The 15,450-nt window shown below is 41.9% G+C and overlaps 1 protein-coding gene across 1 annotated transcript in view; it reads right to left on the bottom strand.

Annotated features, from left to right (window-relative positions):
* Ift81 (intraflagellar transport 81) overlaps positions 1-15,450 on the bottom strand; it is a gene marked incomplete at its 3' end in the record, with an annotated part of 88,456 nt that overhangs the window by 32,793 nt on the left and 40,213 nt on the right. The window contains exon 12 of the mRNA XM_023720674.1: positions 5,467-5,616. Within this exon, the coding sequence (XP_023576442.1) occupies positions 5,467-5,616 (150 nt within the window). The remainder of the gene's footprint in view (positions 1-5,466; positions 5,617-15,450) is intronic.

Genomic DNA, 15,450 nt, shown 5'->3' with positions numbered 1-15,450 from the left:
GCAAAGATTTTTATGAAAAAGAAAAGCTCCCTAGTAAAGAGCCCAGCGAAGAACTCTTGCCTCCACCAGTTCAGATTCAAATTAAAGGGCATGCCTCTGCTCCGCACTTTGGAAAGGAAGAGCCCTCAGCAACACCCATCAGCACTGGGAAAGCCTTCCAGCCCCGGTCCTGGATGCCGCAAGAGGGCAAGAGCCACAATCCATGAACTGTATTATGGTAAAATCATTTCACTTGCACAGATATAACTATTTGAACAAATAAAATAAGTTTAAAAATGAAAAAAAAAAAAAAAAAGATTAACAAGTGTCCACTGGAGTAATCAGCCATGGGAAAGACCTGTGATCCAGGAAAAGAAATTCCAGTGAAAAGGAAATGGAGGGAACGAAAGGAAGCATCCTGGGGAGGGAGAGAACAGAAGAGGAGCTAGAATTCTTGGGCCGGCGGCTAATAGGAGAAAGACCTAAAGGGACAGAGGGCATCAGAGAGACTCAGCCCAGACTCTGTCTGCAATTTTCTCTTAGACATCACCCAAATCCTACACTATGCATAAGCAGGCTAAGACTGTCAAAAGCCAAGCGCAACGCAGCAGATCTGCTTGCCAACAGTTTCACAGTGCTAGGGTGAGGCAGGAATTCCAGGCTTCTCCAGGTGTCGGGCCGGGTGAACGTCCCACACTGAGTTGAAGCCAGCTGGGCTACCTTACAAGCAGGCCAAAGAGGCAGGCCTTGAGAGTAAGGACACTTCGCAAGAGTAGAAAGTCCCTGCCAACAGTTGCAGAACACAAAAGTAACAGCTTAGGAGTAAGAGAGAACTAGAAAAGTCATCTCTTACAAGTCGATCTTCGATTAAATCAAGGTGCTCCCCCCAAAATTCTATCATTTATCCTGATCGATTGATCTGTCTGTCTATCTTCCGTGGTAAACACAGCCGCAGGCTTGAAATTTAATCGTATTTCATGCTTGGTGTTCAATAAAAATTACTAGATTTTATGGGTGATACACGGTGTCAACTTTAGGTGTTTAGAAATTTAACCAAATGACTCTGCAGGAGGCTAGGGCCTCACTTTGTGAGCAGCCTCAGCCTGTGCAGAGGAAGGCAGGGAGAAGGTGTGCGGGCTGCCCCCGCCCGAGAGCCCGCATGGTATGGGGAGGCTGGAGGCCAGCTCTTCCCTCCTTTTGTTCCTGTTGCTCGCTCTCTCTCGCTTGCTTGCTTGCTTGCTTGCTTTCTTTCTTTCTTTCTTTCTTTCTTTCTTTCTTTCTTTTTTCTTTCTTTCTTTCTTTGGCAGAACTGAGGATTGAACTCAGGCCGTTGCACTTGCCAGGGAAGCACTTATTCCACTGAGCCACCTCCCCAGGCCCCCCCTCCTGTTGCTTTTCCTGTCTTCTGCTGCCTTAAACTGTTGCCCCTGTGCCAAGTCACTGTGCCTTGGAGTCAGCTGATTATGGACAGAAATTTTCATAAACTCTGAGCTAAATAAATCTCTCATTCCTTAGTTTTGGGCAGAAGTGGGTATTTTGTCTCAGTAACAAGAGAAAAGTAACTAAGATAATAGATAAGCAAAGTAGTGGAGCCAAAGGAGTGAAAAAAATCAAGAGAAAAAATAAACAATAGATATAAATGCTTAATTTATCACATAGACTTCAAAACAGTCATGATGCCCAGTGTGGTGGCATGTGCCTGTAATCCCAGCACTCACTAGGCTGAGGCAGGCAAGCTGCTGTGAGTTTAAGGCCAGACTGATCTACATAGTGAGACTCTGTCCTAAAAAACAAAACAAAAATCAATGAATGGGTTGGGTGTGGTAGCTCATGCCTGTAATCCAGCATTTGGGAGGCTGGGGCAGGAGGAATGGCTGCAAGTTCAAGGCTAGCCTGGGCTACAAAGTGAGTTTGAGTTCAAGGCCAGCCTGAACAATATAGAGACTCTGTCTTTTTAGATTTTTTTTTTTTTTCAAGAACCGGGGATTGAACTCGGGCCCTTGTGCTTGCCAGGGAAGCACTTATTCCACTGAGCCATCTCTCCAGCCTCCAAGACTCTGTCTTAAAAAAAAAAAAAAAAAAGAAAGAAAAAGTTGACCAGGTTAGCACATACCTATAATCCCATCTACCTGAGAGGCAGAGACAGGAGGATTGCTATGAGTTTGAGGTCAGCCTGGACTACAGAACGAATTTAAGAGCAGCCCGCACTTCATAGAGGAATCTTGTCTCAAAAAACAAAACCAAACTAAACTAAAAAACACATTCAACTATATATTGAAGAAGAAGCCTCACAAATCCCAAGATAAGATAAATTCAAAAAGAACTTAGGAGGAGGGCTGGCAAGATAGCTCAGCAGACTAAGCGCCTGCTTAGGCAAGTGCAGGGACCGGAATTTGATCCGTTACCACATGCCAGGCCGGCCCTGCCCTCAGGCATGCTGAGCCAGTGACCAAGTCTGGGCGTGGTAGTTCACACCCGTAATTCCAGCACTAGGAGGCTGAAAACTGGAGGATTGCTACAAGTCCAAGCTGCATAGTGCGGCCCTATACCAAATACATAAAATTTTTAAAAAAGAAACGAACTTGGGAATTTATAGACTAACTACTGAAAAGTCAAACATCCACAGAAAACCTTAAAAACTAAAGAATAACAATCTTTAAAAAAGATGTACAGAAGATTTTACATTAGAAATAAAGCTAGAAGTCAAAAAAACTAAATATTTAAAGTACTAAAAGAAGACCGGTATCAACCAGGAAAAAAAATTTTTTTTAATGTATTCGGTACAAGGTCTCACTATGCAGCCTGGACTCATAGTGATTCTCCTGTTTTCAGCCTCCCCAGCACTGGGATTACAGGCATGTGCCACCACACTTGGTCTTCAACCAGAAATTCTACAGAGGGTGAAAATGTGCTTCACCCCTCCTAGGTATCTTCCCCAAACAAGCTAAAGACATCAAATTATAGTGATTCATCCTACCCATGTTTATAGCAGCCCAGCTCATAACAGCTAAACCTATGGCCTATGTCCACCAGCAGAAGCCTGGATAAGGATGATGTGGTAAGTTACACACAGTGGAGCACTACACTGCCCTAAAAAAGAGGAATGTGCGTCATTAGCAGGAAAATGGCTACATCTTGAGACATAACCTTAAGTGAAATAAACTAGGAACGTAAGCCCAAGCATTACATGGTTTCTCTAATATGAGAAGCCCAAAGTAAAAAGAAAGACCAAAATAAAGGATAACAGGAAGCAAAGAGACAGATCATTCTCCATCAGGAAGGGAATGAAGAGATGGGAGGGGAGGAGAGGGAAAGGGGACAAAAAGAAAAAGGGACTGCATGTGTTGTGTCTGTGTACCAGCTCTGTGCACCATGTGCTACACGCAGGCACAGAACACAGCAATCAAGGAGGGTGGGGAGCCGGGTGTGATGGCGCACACCTGCAATCCCAGCACTAAGGAGGCTGAGGCAGGAGGACGGTTGTGAGATTGAGACCAGCCCGGGTTACAAGTGAGCTCCAGGCCAGCCTGAACTGCAATGCAAGACCCTATCTTAGAAAGACGAGAAGGGAAAAAAAATAGCCCGGCAAGATAGCTCAGTGGCTTAAGTTCCTGCCTGATTGAACTCAAAAGGTCCTGACTGAGTTCAATCCTGGTACTCAAAAGAGAGAGAGAGCGAGAGACCGGAAGATGAAGGTGTGAGGATGTGTTCTATACATATGCCGACTGCACACAGAAGTGGTACGAATAAACTCGAATAAAATAATAAAACATGTTTCAAAATAAAGACGTCTTAGCAGAAAAAAACCCAAAACCGAGAGGATGTGTCCCTAGTAATCCTGTACTACATGAGATAGTACTGAGGAGTTCATCAGACAGATCCTAGGAGAAAAATGCTGATGCAGGAAGGAGCGAAGCATGAAAATAATAAAATAACATAACAAATCAGGAATAATATTGAATATGTCATACAAAAATTAAGTCATAGCCAGGCATGGTGGCTCTTGCCTGTAATCTCAGCACCTGGAGGGCTGAGGCAGGAGGATCACTATGAGTTAGAGGGTAGCATGAACTACACAGTAAGGCCCTGTCTAAAAGAACAAAAACAAAAATTAAATCATAGTTAGAAGGGCTTGCGAGCTAGCTCGGTTGTTTAAGCGCCTGCTTGGGCAAACCCAGTCAGGCGCAGGAGACTGCGGCTCGATCCCCAGCTCCACAACCCTACCAGACCGGCCCTTAAGGTAGCCTGAGCCAGCCTCCCTCCCAAAAAAAAAAAACAAAAAAAAAAACAAAAACCCTTCTAAATCACATTTAGAATTAAAGTAACATTTACATGGTGACAAAATATTGCAAGGAGATCAATGGAGTTAGGGTACTGTAAGGTTCTTGCATTGCTTAGGATACTGTAAAGGCAAAATTTAAGGGAAGCTATTGTGGTGCATACCTGTAATCACAGCCCTGGGAGGCTGAGGCAGGAAGATCACAGAGTTCAAGGCCAGCCTGTGGGGAGTTCAAGGCCAGCCTGAACTACGGAGCAAGACTGTCTCAAACCCAAACCAAATCAAACCACACCACTCAAGGAAAGACCACTCAGAGGCTGTGCTGTAAGCTCCAACACAAGCATGTATACACACAAGAGATAACAACAAGAAGCTACAGCCAATGGAGAAGGGAAATGTGAACAATTCCGCAGTTACGACCATCAATTTCAAAGCTAGCACTTTCAGAATTCATGTATGATCACAGTAAATTCTTGATCTGAAATGCTCTAGAAGCGGCTGGGGAGAGAGCTCAGTGGCATAAGCATCTGCCTAGAAATTCGCTAGAAGCAAAAACTACTCCTCAGCATGAAATGGAAAAGTTCACACCGTCAGCTAAAAGAAATGGCAACTGATTAAATGTCATTTACCTCTCCCAGATTACTGATGGCTGGGAAGCACCATCCTAATGCAACAGTTAATGGTAAAAGAAAAAAAACCCCAACCGAGAACCTCCGAGGGGCTGGTGTGCACAGCGCGGAGGGCTGCTGCTGGACTGCTGCAGATCTGCCTCCTCTGACGACCAAGGCACACAGGGACAGCCTGCAGGGACCTTCCACACAGCACCTGCCCTGGAGGTTTCTTTCCAAAGAGTCTCTTGGAATTGCATGGTTAGAGATCTCTGCTTGGGAGGCCACAATATATTAATATTTCACAGTCACTCTCTTGGCATGATAATTATACTCAAATTAAATAGCTAATCAAAAGAAAAACCTACTTGGACCTCAACTTCTATTAATAATCCCAAAGTCAGCACGCATATTTTAAAAAGGCAGTGCTTACTGCTATATTAAAAATAAATGAATCAGCTTTTATGACATTTCTGTAATTAATCAGAGAACATTAATAATTTTATGAGTCTTCCAGTAAAAACAATGACCTCAGTCTAGAGCTGTAACCCATAAATCTGGCACTTGTAGTTACAGGAGTCCAAGATAATACCATATTACCAGCTGACGTTGAATATTTTCATGACGTTGCTTAAGAAGTTCTTCTGTTCTCTGCAAAAGACCAAATTCAGCCTTAAATTCTGCTATTATCTGATGTTTCTTTTTGAAAACTGTACTCTTGCTTCGTAGTTTACTGACGTATCGTTTGAACTGCAAAAAAAAAAAAAAAAGCCAGTATGTAACTTAATGAGTACAAGAGTAGTAGCTAAGTATCACACATAACCTCTATTTCTCCTCATTTACCAATACATGTATTGCGAAATATGTAATAATTTAGTTTTATTAGAAAACTTAGAAAGATTACTCAGCTAAAACATCACATGACATAGGTATAGTGACATATACCAACAATCACAGCTATTCAGAAGGCTCAGGATCACAAGTTCAAGGCCAGCCTGGGCAAAACAGAGAGCCCATCTCAAAAAAATAAAATAAAAGTGCACACTTTTATTTATTTATTTTTATTTTATTTTTTTTGCAGAACCAGGGGTTGAATTCAGGCCCTTGTGCTTGCCAGGCAAGCGCTTATTCTACTGAGCCACCTCCCTGGCCCCCGCACATTTTTATTTTTGAACTGATCTAAATATTCTAAGACCTTCTATAAGCCTATTCATTTTAGATCTTACTAGTAAAAAGTAGAAATTCAATTCTATAAAAATAAGTAGGAGAGGGCCGGGGAGATAGCTCAGTAGAATAAGTACTTGGCTGGCAAGTGCAAGGGCCTGAGTTCAATCCCCAGTTCTGCTAAAAAAAAAAAAAAAGTATGAAAGATATAGCAAAACAAAAAGAAGCATAACTTAAGGATTAAATAATGAAGAGGAAAGAAAGGAGAAAAAAAAAAAAAAAAAAAAAAGGTAGGAGATAATAACTACAAATCTTTTTGGAGTATATCTTATATACTGCTATAACTGTTATAGCAAACATTTCTGTAGTAAGAATCTGGTATATTTAAACATATCACTTTAAAACAAAACCAGCTGTGTGCAGTGGTGCATCCCTACAATTCTAGCAACTTGGAAGGTTAACAAGGCAGGAGGACTGGAAGTTTGAGTCTAGCCTGGTCAACTCAACAAAAGGTTTAGAGTGTTGCTTAATGCTACAGTGGATGGGGAAACGCACAGAAACACACACACACACACACACACACACACACACACACACTTACCTTATTACCTAATTAGGGATAATTTAACTATTTGAGAATCTCAGCCTTTTTAATGCCCAGTACTTTCTTTAAGTTACTGTTTTGGGGGTAAAAGATTAATAAATAATACTATAAGAAGCAATTAATGGCTTACTGAAATTTTGGAAAACAAAAGAAAAATAATTCATTTGGAACTATTATCCCAATGCAAACTGTATTACTGCATTTGTATTTTTTCCTTCTAATTTTTTGATTTCGCTTTTTTTTTTTTTTTGGTGGAACCGGGGATTGAACTCAGGCCCTTGCGCTTGCCAGGCAAGTGCTTATTCTACTGAGCCATCTCCCCGGCCCCCAGATTTTGCTTTTTGAGGCAGGGTCTCACTGTGAAGTCCAGGCTGGCCTTAAACTCACAGCGACCCTTCTACCTCAGCCTCCCAATTGTGGGGGTTACAGGTGTGCACCACATTTAGCTTTCCTTCTAATAGTTTAGGTCAAATATAAAATCAGTAATCCTAAATTATAGGTAGTAAAATAATACAGCATTTCCAAAATTTATTTTTTCCTTAAAAGACTTATTTCTGGGGCCAGGGAGATCGCTCAGAAGTCTAAGTGCCTGCCTGACAAGCACAGGGACCCAGGTTCAATCCCGGGTACCACATGCCGTGCTGGCCCCAGAACCCTGGAAGTGCCGAGATGGTCACCGAAACCAGGTGTGGTGGCACATGCCTATAATCCCAGTGCCAGGGAGCCTGAAACAGGAGGATCACTATGAGTCTGATCTGCATAGTGAGACCCAGTACCAAATACATACAATTTAAAGAAAAAACAAAACTTACTTTCTGATTATACAAAAATGTGTTGACCCAGGGAGATAGCTCAATGACATAAATGCCTGCCTTGCAAGTGCAAGGTCCTGAGTTCAATCCCTAGTACAAAAAAAGAGGTCTTAAAAATAGAGAGATTAAAATTTATAGCATAGGGGCCTGCCCCTTAGCTCAGTTCTTTAAGTGGCTGCTTCAACAAAGCAGTCAGCCTCAGGTTGCTGTGGTTGGATCCCCACAACACAAGACAGCCAGTCATGCCTTGAAGGCATTCGGCGCAAAAAAAAAAAAAAAAAAAAAAATTTATAGCATAAAAATAATCCTCCAATTTCTAATTTAGACATTTTTATACACTTAAGCTTTAAAAAAAAAAAATCAAAGAACGTTGTATTTTAGAGGAAGTTCAAAACATGTTTCTATCCATGACTGAGTTAGTTTTAGTGCTAAGAAATCTAGCCACCACACAGTAAATTTTCAATGGCTGGATCATAGAAACTGCTCTAAACTTTTAGTCACATCCATGTACCTGGAGTCTAATAACTTCTAATTTGCCCTTTTATAGTTTAAATGTGTATGCCTGACAAAAGCACAGATTCAGAATCCCTAGAGTAACTATATGTCCTATTACAAGTGTCCTGGGCAAGGTGCCCGAGATGAAATCAATCCTGCTCATCTGCTAGCCTCTGTAATATCCAGGCCAATTTCCCCTTCTCTATCGTGCTGTGTTCCAGCACTATTTTTAAAAGCTACAAGACAGAAATGTTTTTGGTGCAAGAGCAAAGCCACAAATGATTAATGTGTTCTGCATGGAATGAGTATGATTTGACAACACTGCACATACTACATATGCAAAGATAATCAGGTCAGGTTAATCCCTCATCCACAAAAACAAGCCACAGGTGCCACTGAGCATTTGGGATCTACCAGCCTGAAACTAATCAGAAGACAGAGAACATACTGTCTGTGTTCTTCCACTGGACTTTTCTTCTATTTATCATTTGGATTTTTGTTTACTTCTGAATTTTTAATACCATGTAAGAAGAGCATGGGAAATACACTGAATCTGCAGACATACTCGGTAATTTCTGTAGACCACTTTTCCAGAAATAGTCAAAGGGAACATAGGCTTCCGATACATGCTGCCAAAATGCCCTTCAAAAAACTTATTTATAATATTTTTATAACCCATCTGATAAGCAAGTAAAATAATACCTTAGTTTTTACTTGCATTTCTTTATTAGGAAACATTATTTTTTCATCATGCTTATTATACATCTACGGAAATTCAAACAAAATGATTTGCCTTTAGCCAACTTTTTATTGGGGTATTTGTTCTTTTCTTGTGTACATAGCAATTCCCAAACTTTCTGAGCTCGGGAACTCCTTCCGTCCGTTCTCTCTCTCTCTCTCTCTCTCTCTCTCTGTATTTGGTACAGGATCTCACTATGCAGGCAGCTTGGACCCATAGTGATCCTCCCATTTTCAGCCTCCCCAGCACTGGAATTACAAGCATGCCTGGACTCAATGGCTAGCTCAGTGCACCCCAGGGCAGGGCCAGCAAGGTATGTCGTACTGGAAATTGAACCCCAGTCTCTGCGCTAAGCTCAATCACTTAAGTGATTTAAGAATTCTAGCCAAGCATGGTGGTACACACCATGTAATTACAGCACTCAGGAGGTGGAGGCAGGAGAATCACTGTGAGCTCGAAGCCACTGGGGGCTACAAAGTGAAGTTCAAGGCTAGCCTGGACTACATAGTAAAACTCTTGTCTCAAAAAGACAGACAGAAACGCTTGTCTGGCAAGTACAAGTCCTGAGTTCAATCCCTGGTACCACCACAAAAAAAAAAAAAAAAAAAAAAAAAAGACAGAAGAAAGAAAGACTGGCGAGATAGCTCAGCAGACTAAGTGCTGAGGAGGATCACAGGATGATTGCTGTGAGTTCAAGACCAGCCTGGGCTACAAAATGAGCTCAACGCCAGCCTGGACTGCACAGCAAGACCCTGTCTCAAAACAAAACAAGAAAAAGAAAACTGATACAAGTACACAGTGTTAAGCCACTAGAGAGACGGCGTGGCTACACGTGAGGCCTCTGTGACAGCTACAGTACACTGAGGCAGGAATGGACACAGGAAAGCCTTCCCTAGCCCTCCTCTCCCTGGTTCACAGCCACAGTGCTGGCTGGAGCCCACAGCAGTGAGGGGGCTGGGAGCTGCACAGAGCCAGTGGCCAGAGGGGTCCTGAGGTCAAGGCGCATGCAGAGGGCGCCCAGTGGGTGGTGAGTGGAGCCATGGGGCAGGGCGACAGGGGGCAGGCCATGGAAGTACAGAAGTGCAGCTCTACAGGCTGATGGGCTTGAAGATGGGGAACAGTGGAGCTGCTGGCTGAGGAGCCGTGTGCAGGAACAAGCTAGCAGGCCTGGCAGCTGACAACACAGCAAGAGGGGGTGGCAGGAAGCCACGGCAAGCATCCGAGAGGGTGAAGAGGTGGGGTGAGGCACACAATGTATGCAGGAGGAAGCTGCAGTCATCAGCAGGCTGACTGAACAGGCAAGTTACCTGCCTGCAAATAAGCAAATGCAGCAGCAAAAAGGGAGTCAGATTTCTCAGTGACAGAAAAGATTTTAAAACTAGCAATGAGAGAAAGCTAGAAAGAATGCTATGATACCAGGTGTTGGTTAGAACCCACAGGTTTTTTTGTTTTGTTCTTTTTTTCTCATAAGTCTTTTATTTACTCATTTCGTACAGCGTCTTGCTACATAGCTCAGACTCAGCAATCCTCCTGTCTCAGCGCACGTGGTACTGGGGATTGAACTCGAGACCTTGCGCTTGCCAGGCAGGCACTTAAACCACAGGGCTATCTCCCCAGCCCCAGAACCTACAGTTTAATGATATATTTACATGGACAGAGAAAAGTTATAGGTCCCTGTGTTTGTGTAAATACAGATACACATATGTGCAAAGGTTTACTTCTGTACTGAAAGAACTAGGCGAGGTAACAAGAGAAGAAAAATAAAGACATACAGGGTTTGAAAAAAAAGAAAATTCTCATTATTCACATATTATTATCTTTATGGAGAAATTAAAAATAATTTAAAGATATATAATCAGTAGGATAATTTAGCAAGTTTACCAGATATAGTCAGTGGCAAAAGTCAGCTGCATTTCTGTATGCAAAGAGCTCATAATTACAGAAAATAATTCTAGTTTACCTCAAAATCTGAAAGTCTCTTTCTCCACAGTGAGTGCCTAGCCAGCTGTCACAAATTACATATTCTTTTATATTTGTTTCTTTGAATTACAGTACTGACTTCTTCACTCATTCATTCATTGTATAAATTTAAGAAAGGTCCTCATTAAGTTGCCCAGGCTGAGCTCAAACTTTTTCTTTTTCCTTTTTGATATTTGGTGCAGGGTTTACAGGGTCTCATTACGTAGACTGGACTTGTAGTGACCCTCCTGTTTTCAGCCTCCCACGTGCTGGGATTACAGGCATACACCACCATGCCCAGTCTCAATCACCCTCTCAGTGCGCCCTTGGGGCAGAGCTAGCACAGCAAGCTGGGATTGAACCCTGGCTGCTGAGCTCTGACTAAACAGGCATTTTAGTCTGCTGAGCTATCTGGCTGGTTCCTTTTTCTTTGTTTTGAGACAGGTTCTCCCTACCTAGTTTACACTGGCCTTGAGCTATGTAGCCCAGACTATCCTTGGGCACACAGAGATCCTCCTGTCCCAGCCTCTCAAGTGCTGGGAGTATAGGGGTGTGCCCCCATGCCTAGCTAGGGCTCAAGCTTGTGATCCTCTTGCCTCAGCCTTCCAAGTAGTAGCTAAGATTATAGGCAACACCATTATGCCTGGCTGTCTGTCTTTAAAGGTTTCACATTCAATAGTGTAAAAATACAGTGGTAAATGAATGCTTCTGTCATAAACAGTTCACTAGCACTTCTGTTTGCAAGTCAGATTATTTGCAATAATAAATTTGCAATAATAATATTGCAAATAGTCTGATTTGCAAACAGAAATGTTTGGCAAATTTTGTCTTTGTGAACTCTTTATCCAGCGATGAATACAATCACAGCCACCTTTTTTTTTCAATGTATCTGGTACAGGGCCGCACTACACAGCTTGGACTTACAGTGATCCTCCTGTTGTCAGCCTCCCCAGCACTGGGATTACAGGTGTGCGCCACCACGCCCGGACTTGGTGGCTGGCTCGGCAGCATGGGGCTGGCATAGAACCTGGAGTCTGTGCTTGGAGTCGAACCTCCATCCTTGAGCTTGCCTCAGGCACTTAGTCCTCTGAGCTTTCTCATCAGCCCATGGCCATCTTTTTTGCTTGAACATGAACATGGCCATTTTCCCCAGAACTGTAGTACAAATTAAGTTCATGATGCAAGGTACCACTGTAAGATGTTCTGTAAATGCTTTTATGCCTAATCCATAAATGAATCTGTGAAATACTACATTTGTTCCAGTACGTACTACAGACTGTTATTTGGTAATACAGTATCAGACTATTTATTACTACAAATATTTATTACTATTTATTACTATAAATTTCTTTACTTAGCAGCACTGGGGACTGGACCCAGGGGCTCTATGCCTTTTTTATTTGGTGGCACAGTATTTTTCCACTTTACTTAGATCTCTTATAGCTAAGTAAACAGTTTAAAATAAGTCATTTTAATATTTTTACAATTCCGCAATTATATAAGTAGTAAAATATACATAAATGACACTACTCCTCAGGAAAAATTCTGAGGGTATTTGACTGACCTTATCAGATACAAAAGCTACAACTCTTGTTACATAGGTCTTGCTTTACCTTGGTCTTAACCATCCAGCAGAAAAGTATAAAAACAAAGTATAAGAAGTAAAGCCATGCTGTTATGTTGAGCTGTAGGGGACTCAGGTCAACAGCTTCTGACATTGCCAGTCATGCAGAAGACCCAATACTATTATGGACTACTGGACTATTTTGGAATATTTTGCTGAGTTCACACACCTATAATATTTAAATGATGGAACTAAACAAAAAAAATGGGATACAGATGAATTTTTGTATCTGTGTATTCAAAATGGTTAGGATAGATATAACAGCTACATCCTCTTAATTCAGTGACTAGAGGGATTTGTTCTAATAGTGTTTGTAAATAGGATATCATGTCTGCATCTTGTACAACAAATAACCACTAGGAAGAAAGTACGCCATGTGTTAATTATTGGAACTGTCCTACTAATTTGATTTGAAACTGTCTCATTGCTATTTGTTTCTCAATAAAATTATGGGGAAAAAAATAACACTATTCAATACCATTCTATGCATTTGTCTTTTTGACACAGGGTCTCACTATGCAGCTCAGGCTGGCCTTGAATTCCTATGGTAGCCCAGGCCAGTGTCCAACTCACAATGATCCTCCTGGTTCAGCCTCCCCAATGCTGGGATTATAGGCATGTACCACCACACTCAGCTACTATTTTTTATTTTGAGACAGGGCTCTTGCTAGCTGCTAAGGTGGGCTCAAAAGTCTTCTGTTATAGCTTCCCAGAGTGGGGGAATTATAGGTGTGTACCACTACACTCCAGTTTAGAATTACTGTAATTATTACTTTAGGAATGTAATGGGTTGGTACGCACCTGTAAACCCAGCACCAGGGAGGCTGAGGTATGAGGATCGCTGAGTTCAGGCTACCCTGGACTATATAATGAGTTCAAGGCCAGCCTGAAGTATACAGTGAGACCCTATCTCAACAAAGCAATCAATCAATGAATCAACTTCAGTATTTTTTTAAAAAAGGAATGTAATAGGTAATATTAATCTCTATTTTAGCAGGCCCCTTCCTTAGTATTTTATTGTCCTTCAAACAGCTGTGAATTGATTATGAATTGAAAGCAGACAGACAAAACTTTAGAAAAAGGTATTTTTAATTTCCACATTTGTCAGCATAACCATATCTTGCTTTGTACTTAATCATGAGCTCTTAAGCTAACAGGGCCAGTGAGACAGCTCAGCAGACAAAAGAGCCAACTTAGGCAAGCACAGTGACCACGGTTTGATCCCCGTACCGCATGATGCCCCATCCCCACCCCCCGGGTGAGCTGAGCTGGACAGACTCTGAGCGTAGTGGCGCACACCTGTAATCCCAGTGCTGAGAGAATAAAAACAGGAGGATCACCATAAGTTCAAGTTGCATAATGAGACCTTGCAACAAACAAATGCATTTTTTTTTAAGAAAAGCAAAAAAAAAAAAAAAAAAAAGAGGGGCTGGGAAGATGGCTCAGTACAATAAGCACTTCCCTGGCAAGTGCAAGGGCCTGAGTTCAATCCCCGTTTCTGCCAAAAAAAAAAAAGCAGTTACAAACCATCAAAATCAAAAGTGTTTTATTGTAATTCATTTCTGCTAATAAATTGTAAGAAAAAGTAGGGAAAATATTTGGATAGTTTTTATAAACAAGGGACTATAATTCTTAAGGGACTATAATTCTTGGACATCATTTCTTACCTTTGCTATTATTTTGAGCACTACAATATGCCACAAAATTATTCTAAGTCACCTGTTCTCTGTAAGAATTTTTCAGGGGATATAGCTCAATGACACAGCACCTGCATGGCAAGTGCAAGGTCCTGAGTTTGATTCAGAGTACAAAAAAAAGTTCTGAAATTAAAAAAATTCAAATCTCAGGGCAGGCCAAATAGCTCAGTGGATTAAAGCACTAGCAGGCAGGCACAGGGATGATCCCTGTTCTTGCTGTGCCAGTCCCACACCTAGGCGTGCTGAGATGGCGATTGAGAATGGGCGTGGTGGCACACATCTGTAATCCCAGCACTTGGGAGGCTGTATCATGAGGATCACTATGAGTCCAATCTATGCAGTGAGACCCTGTAGACCATGTCCTAAATACAAAAAAAAAAAAAAAAAAAAAAAAAAAAAAATCAAATCTCTTTTTTACCATTATATGTTAGTTATAAAGAATAGATCTCATTTTGGCATATTTGTAAACTCATATAAAAGACCTTGATCATGTCCAACCCATTCAGAAGAGCTTTTTTTTAATCGTTTTAAACCAAAGCATTTATTTTGAGTGGTTGCTGCAATTCTCATGATGAGGGGCCTGCTCTTCAGCTCAGTTGTTTAAGTGGCTGCTTCAGCAAAGCAGTCAGCCTTAGGTTGCTGTGGTTCAATCCCCACAACGCCAGCCAGCCAAACATGCCCTGAAGGCATTCTGAGCCAGCCCCCCTCAAAAAAAGAAAAAAAAAAAATCCTTCTGTTAAGATGAACTGGACACTGCAGCTGCTGCTCTCTTGGGTTTAGGCGTCCTTCTTTCGTGGAATCCGTGCCTGAATCTGCGATATACAATTTTTAGGTGCCTCATTCGACCAGTTCTGGTGGTATTTCGCCTTTTAGCCTTTGCACTCCAGTTATACTTTCTCTTGTGCTTGGCGGGATAGCCACATTTGCTACAAGTCGCCTTCTGAAGGTGGAAGGCCTTAGAGCCACAGCGGCGGCCCAACATGCGCGTCTTATTACAACGCTTTCCAAAGGATGATGTTCCCTTTGTCATCTCCCTTGTGCCACCAAAGCCAAAGAGCAGAAGGACTGTTTTAAATGGTCTACTTTAAATAGTTTTAGATATGGGCTAGGGATATACCTCAGCAGCACAGCACCTGACTAGTAAGTGCAAGGCCATGAGTTTTATTCCTGGTAACCCCCAAAAAAAGTCCTAGGTAGTTTTATTTTTTAATTTTCTTTATATATTTGGTGCAGGATCTACAGGGTCAAGTCTCATTACATAGATCGGATTTGTAGTGGTTCTCCTGTTTTCAGCCTCCTAAGCGCTGGGATTACAGATGTGTGCCACCACGCCCAGTCTCAAATGCCTGCGTCTCAGCAAGCCCCAGGGGCGGGGCCAGTAATCGAGCCGCCACTGCGGTCTGCCTAAGTGGGCATTTTAGTCTGATGAGCTATCTGACTGGCCCAATACTTTTATTTTTTATTTTATTTTTTTTTAATTTTTATTTATT

This window comes from Octodon degus, unplaced genomic scaffold (assembly GCF_000260255.1).
Source record: "Octodon degus isolate 3935 unplaced genomic scaffold, OctDeg1.0 scaffold00076, whole genome shotgun sequence".
Lineage (NCBI taxonomy): Eukaryota > Metazoa > Chordata > Mammalia > Rodentia > Octodontidae > Octodon > Octodon degus.
The sequence above is the reverse complement of the archived record's forward strand: the minus strand, read 5'-3'. Positions and strand labels throughout refer to the sequence as shown.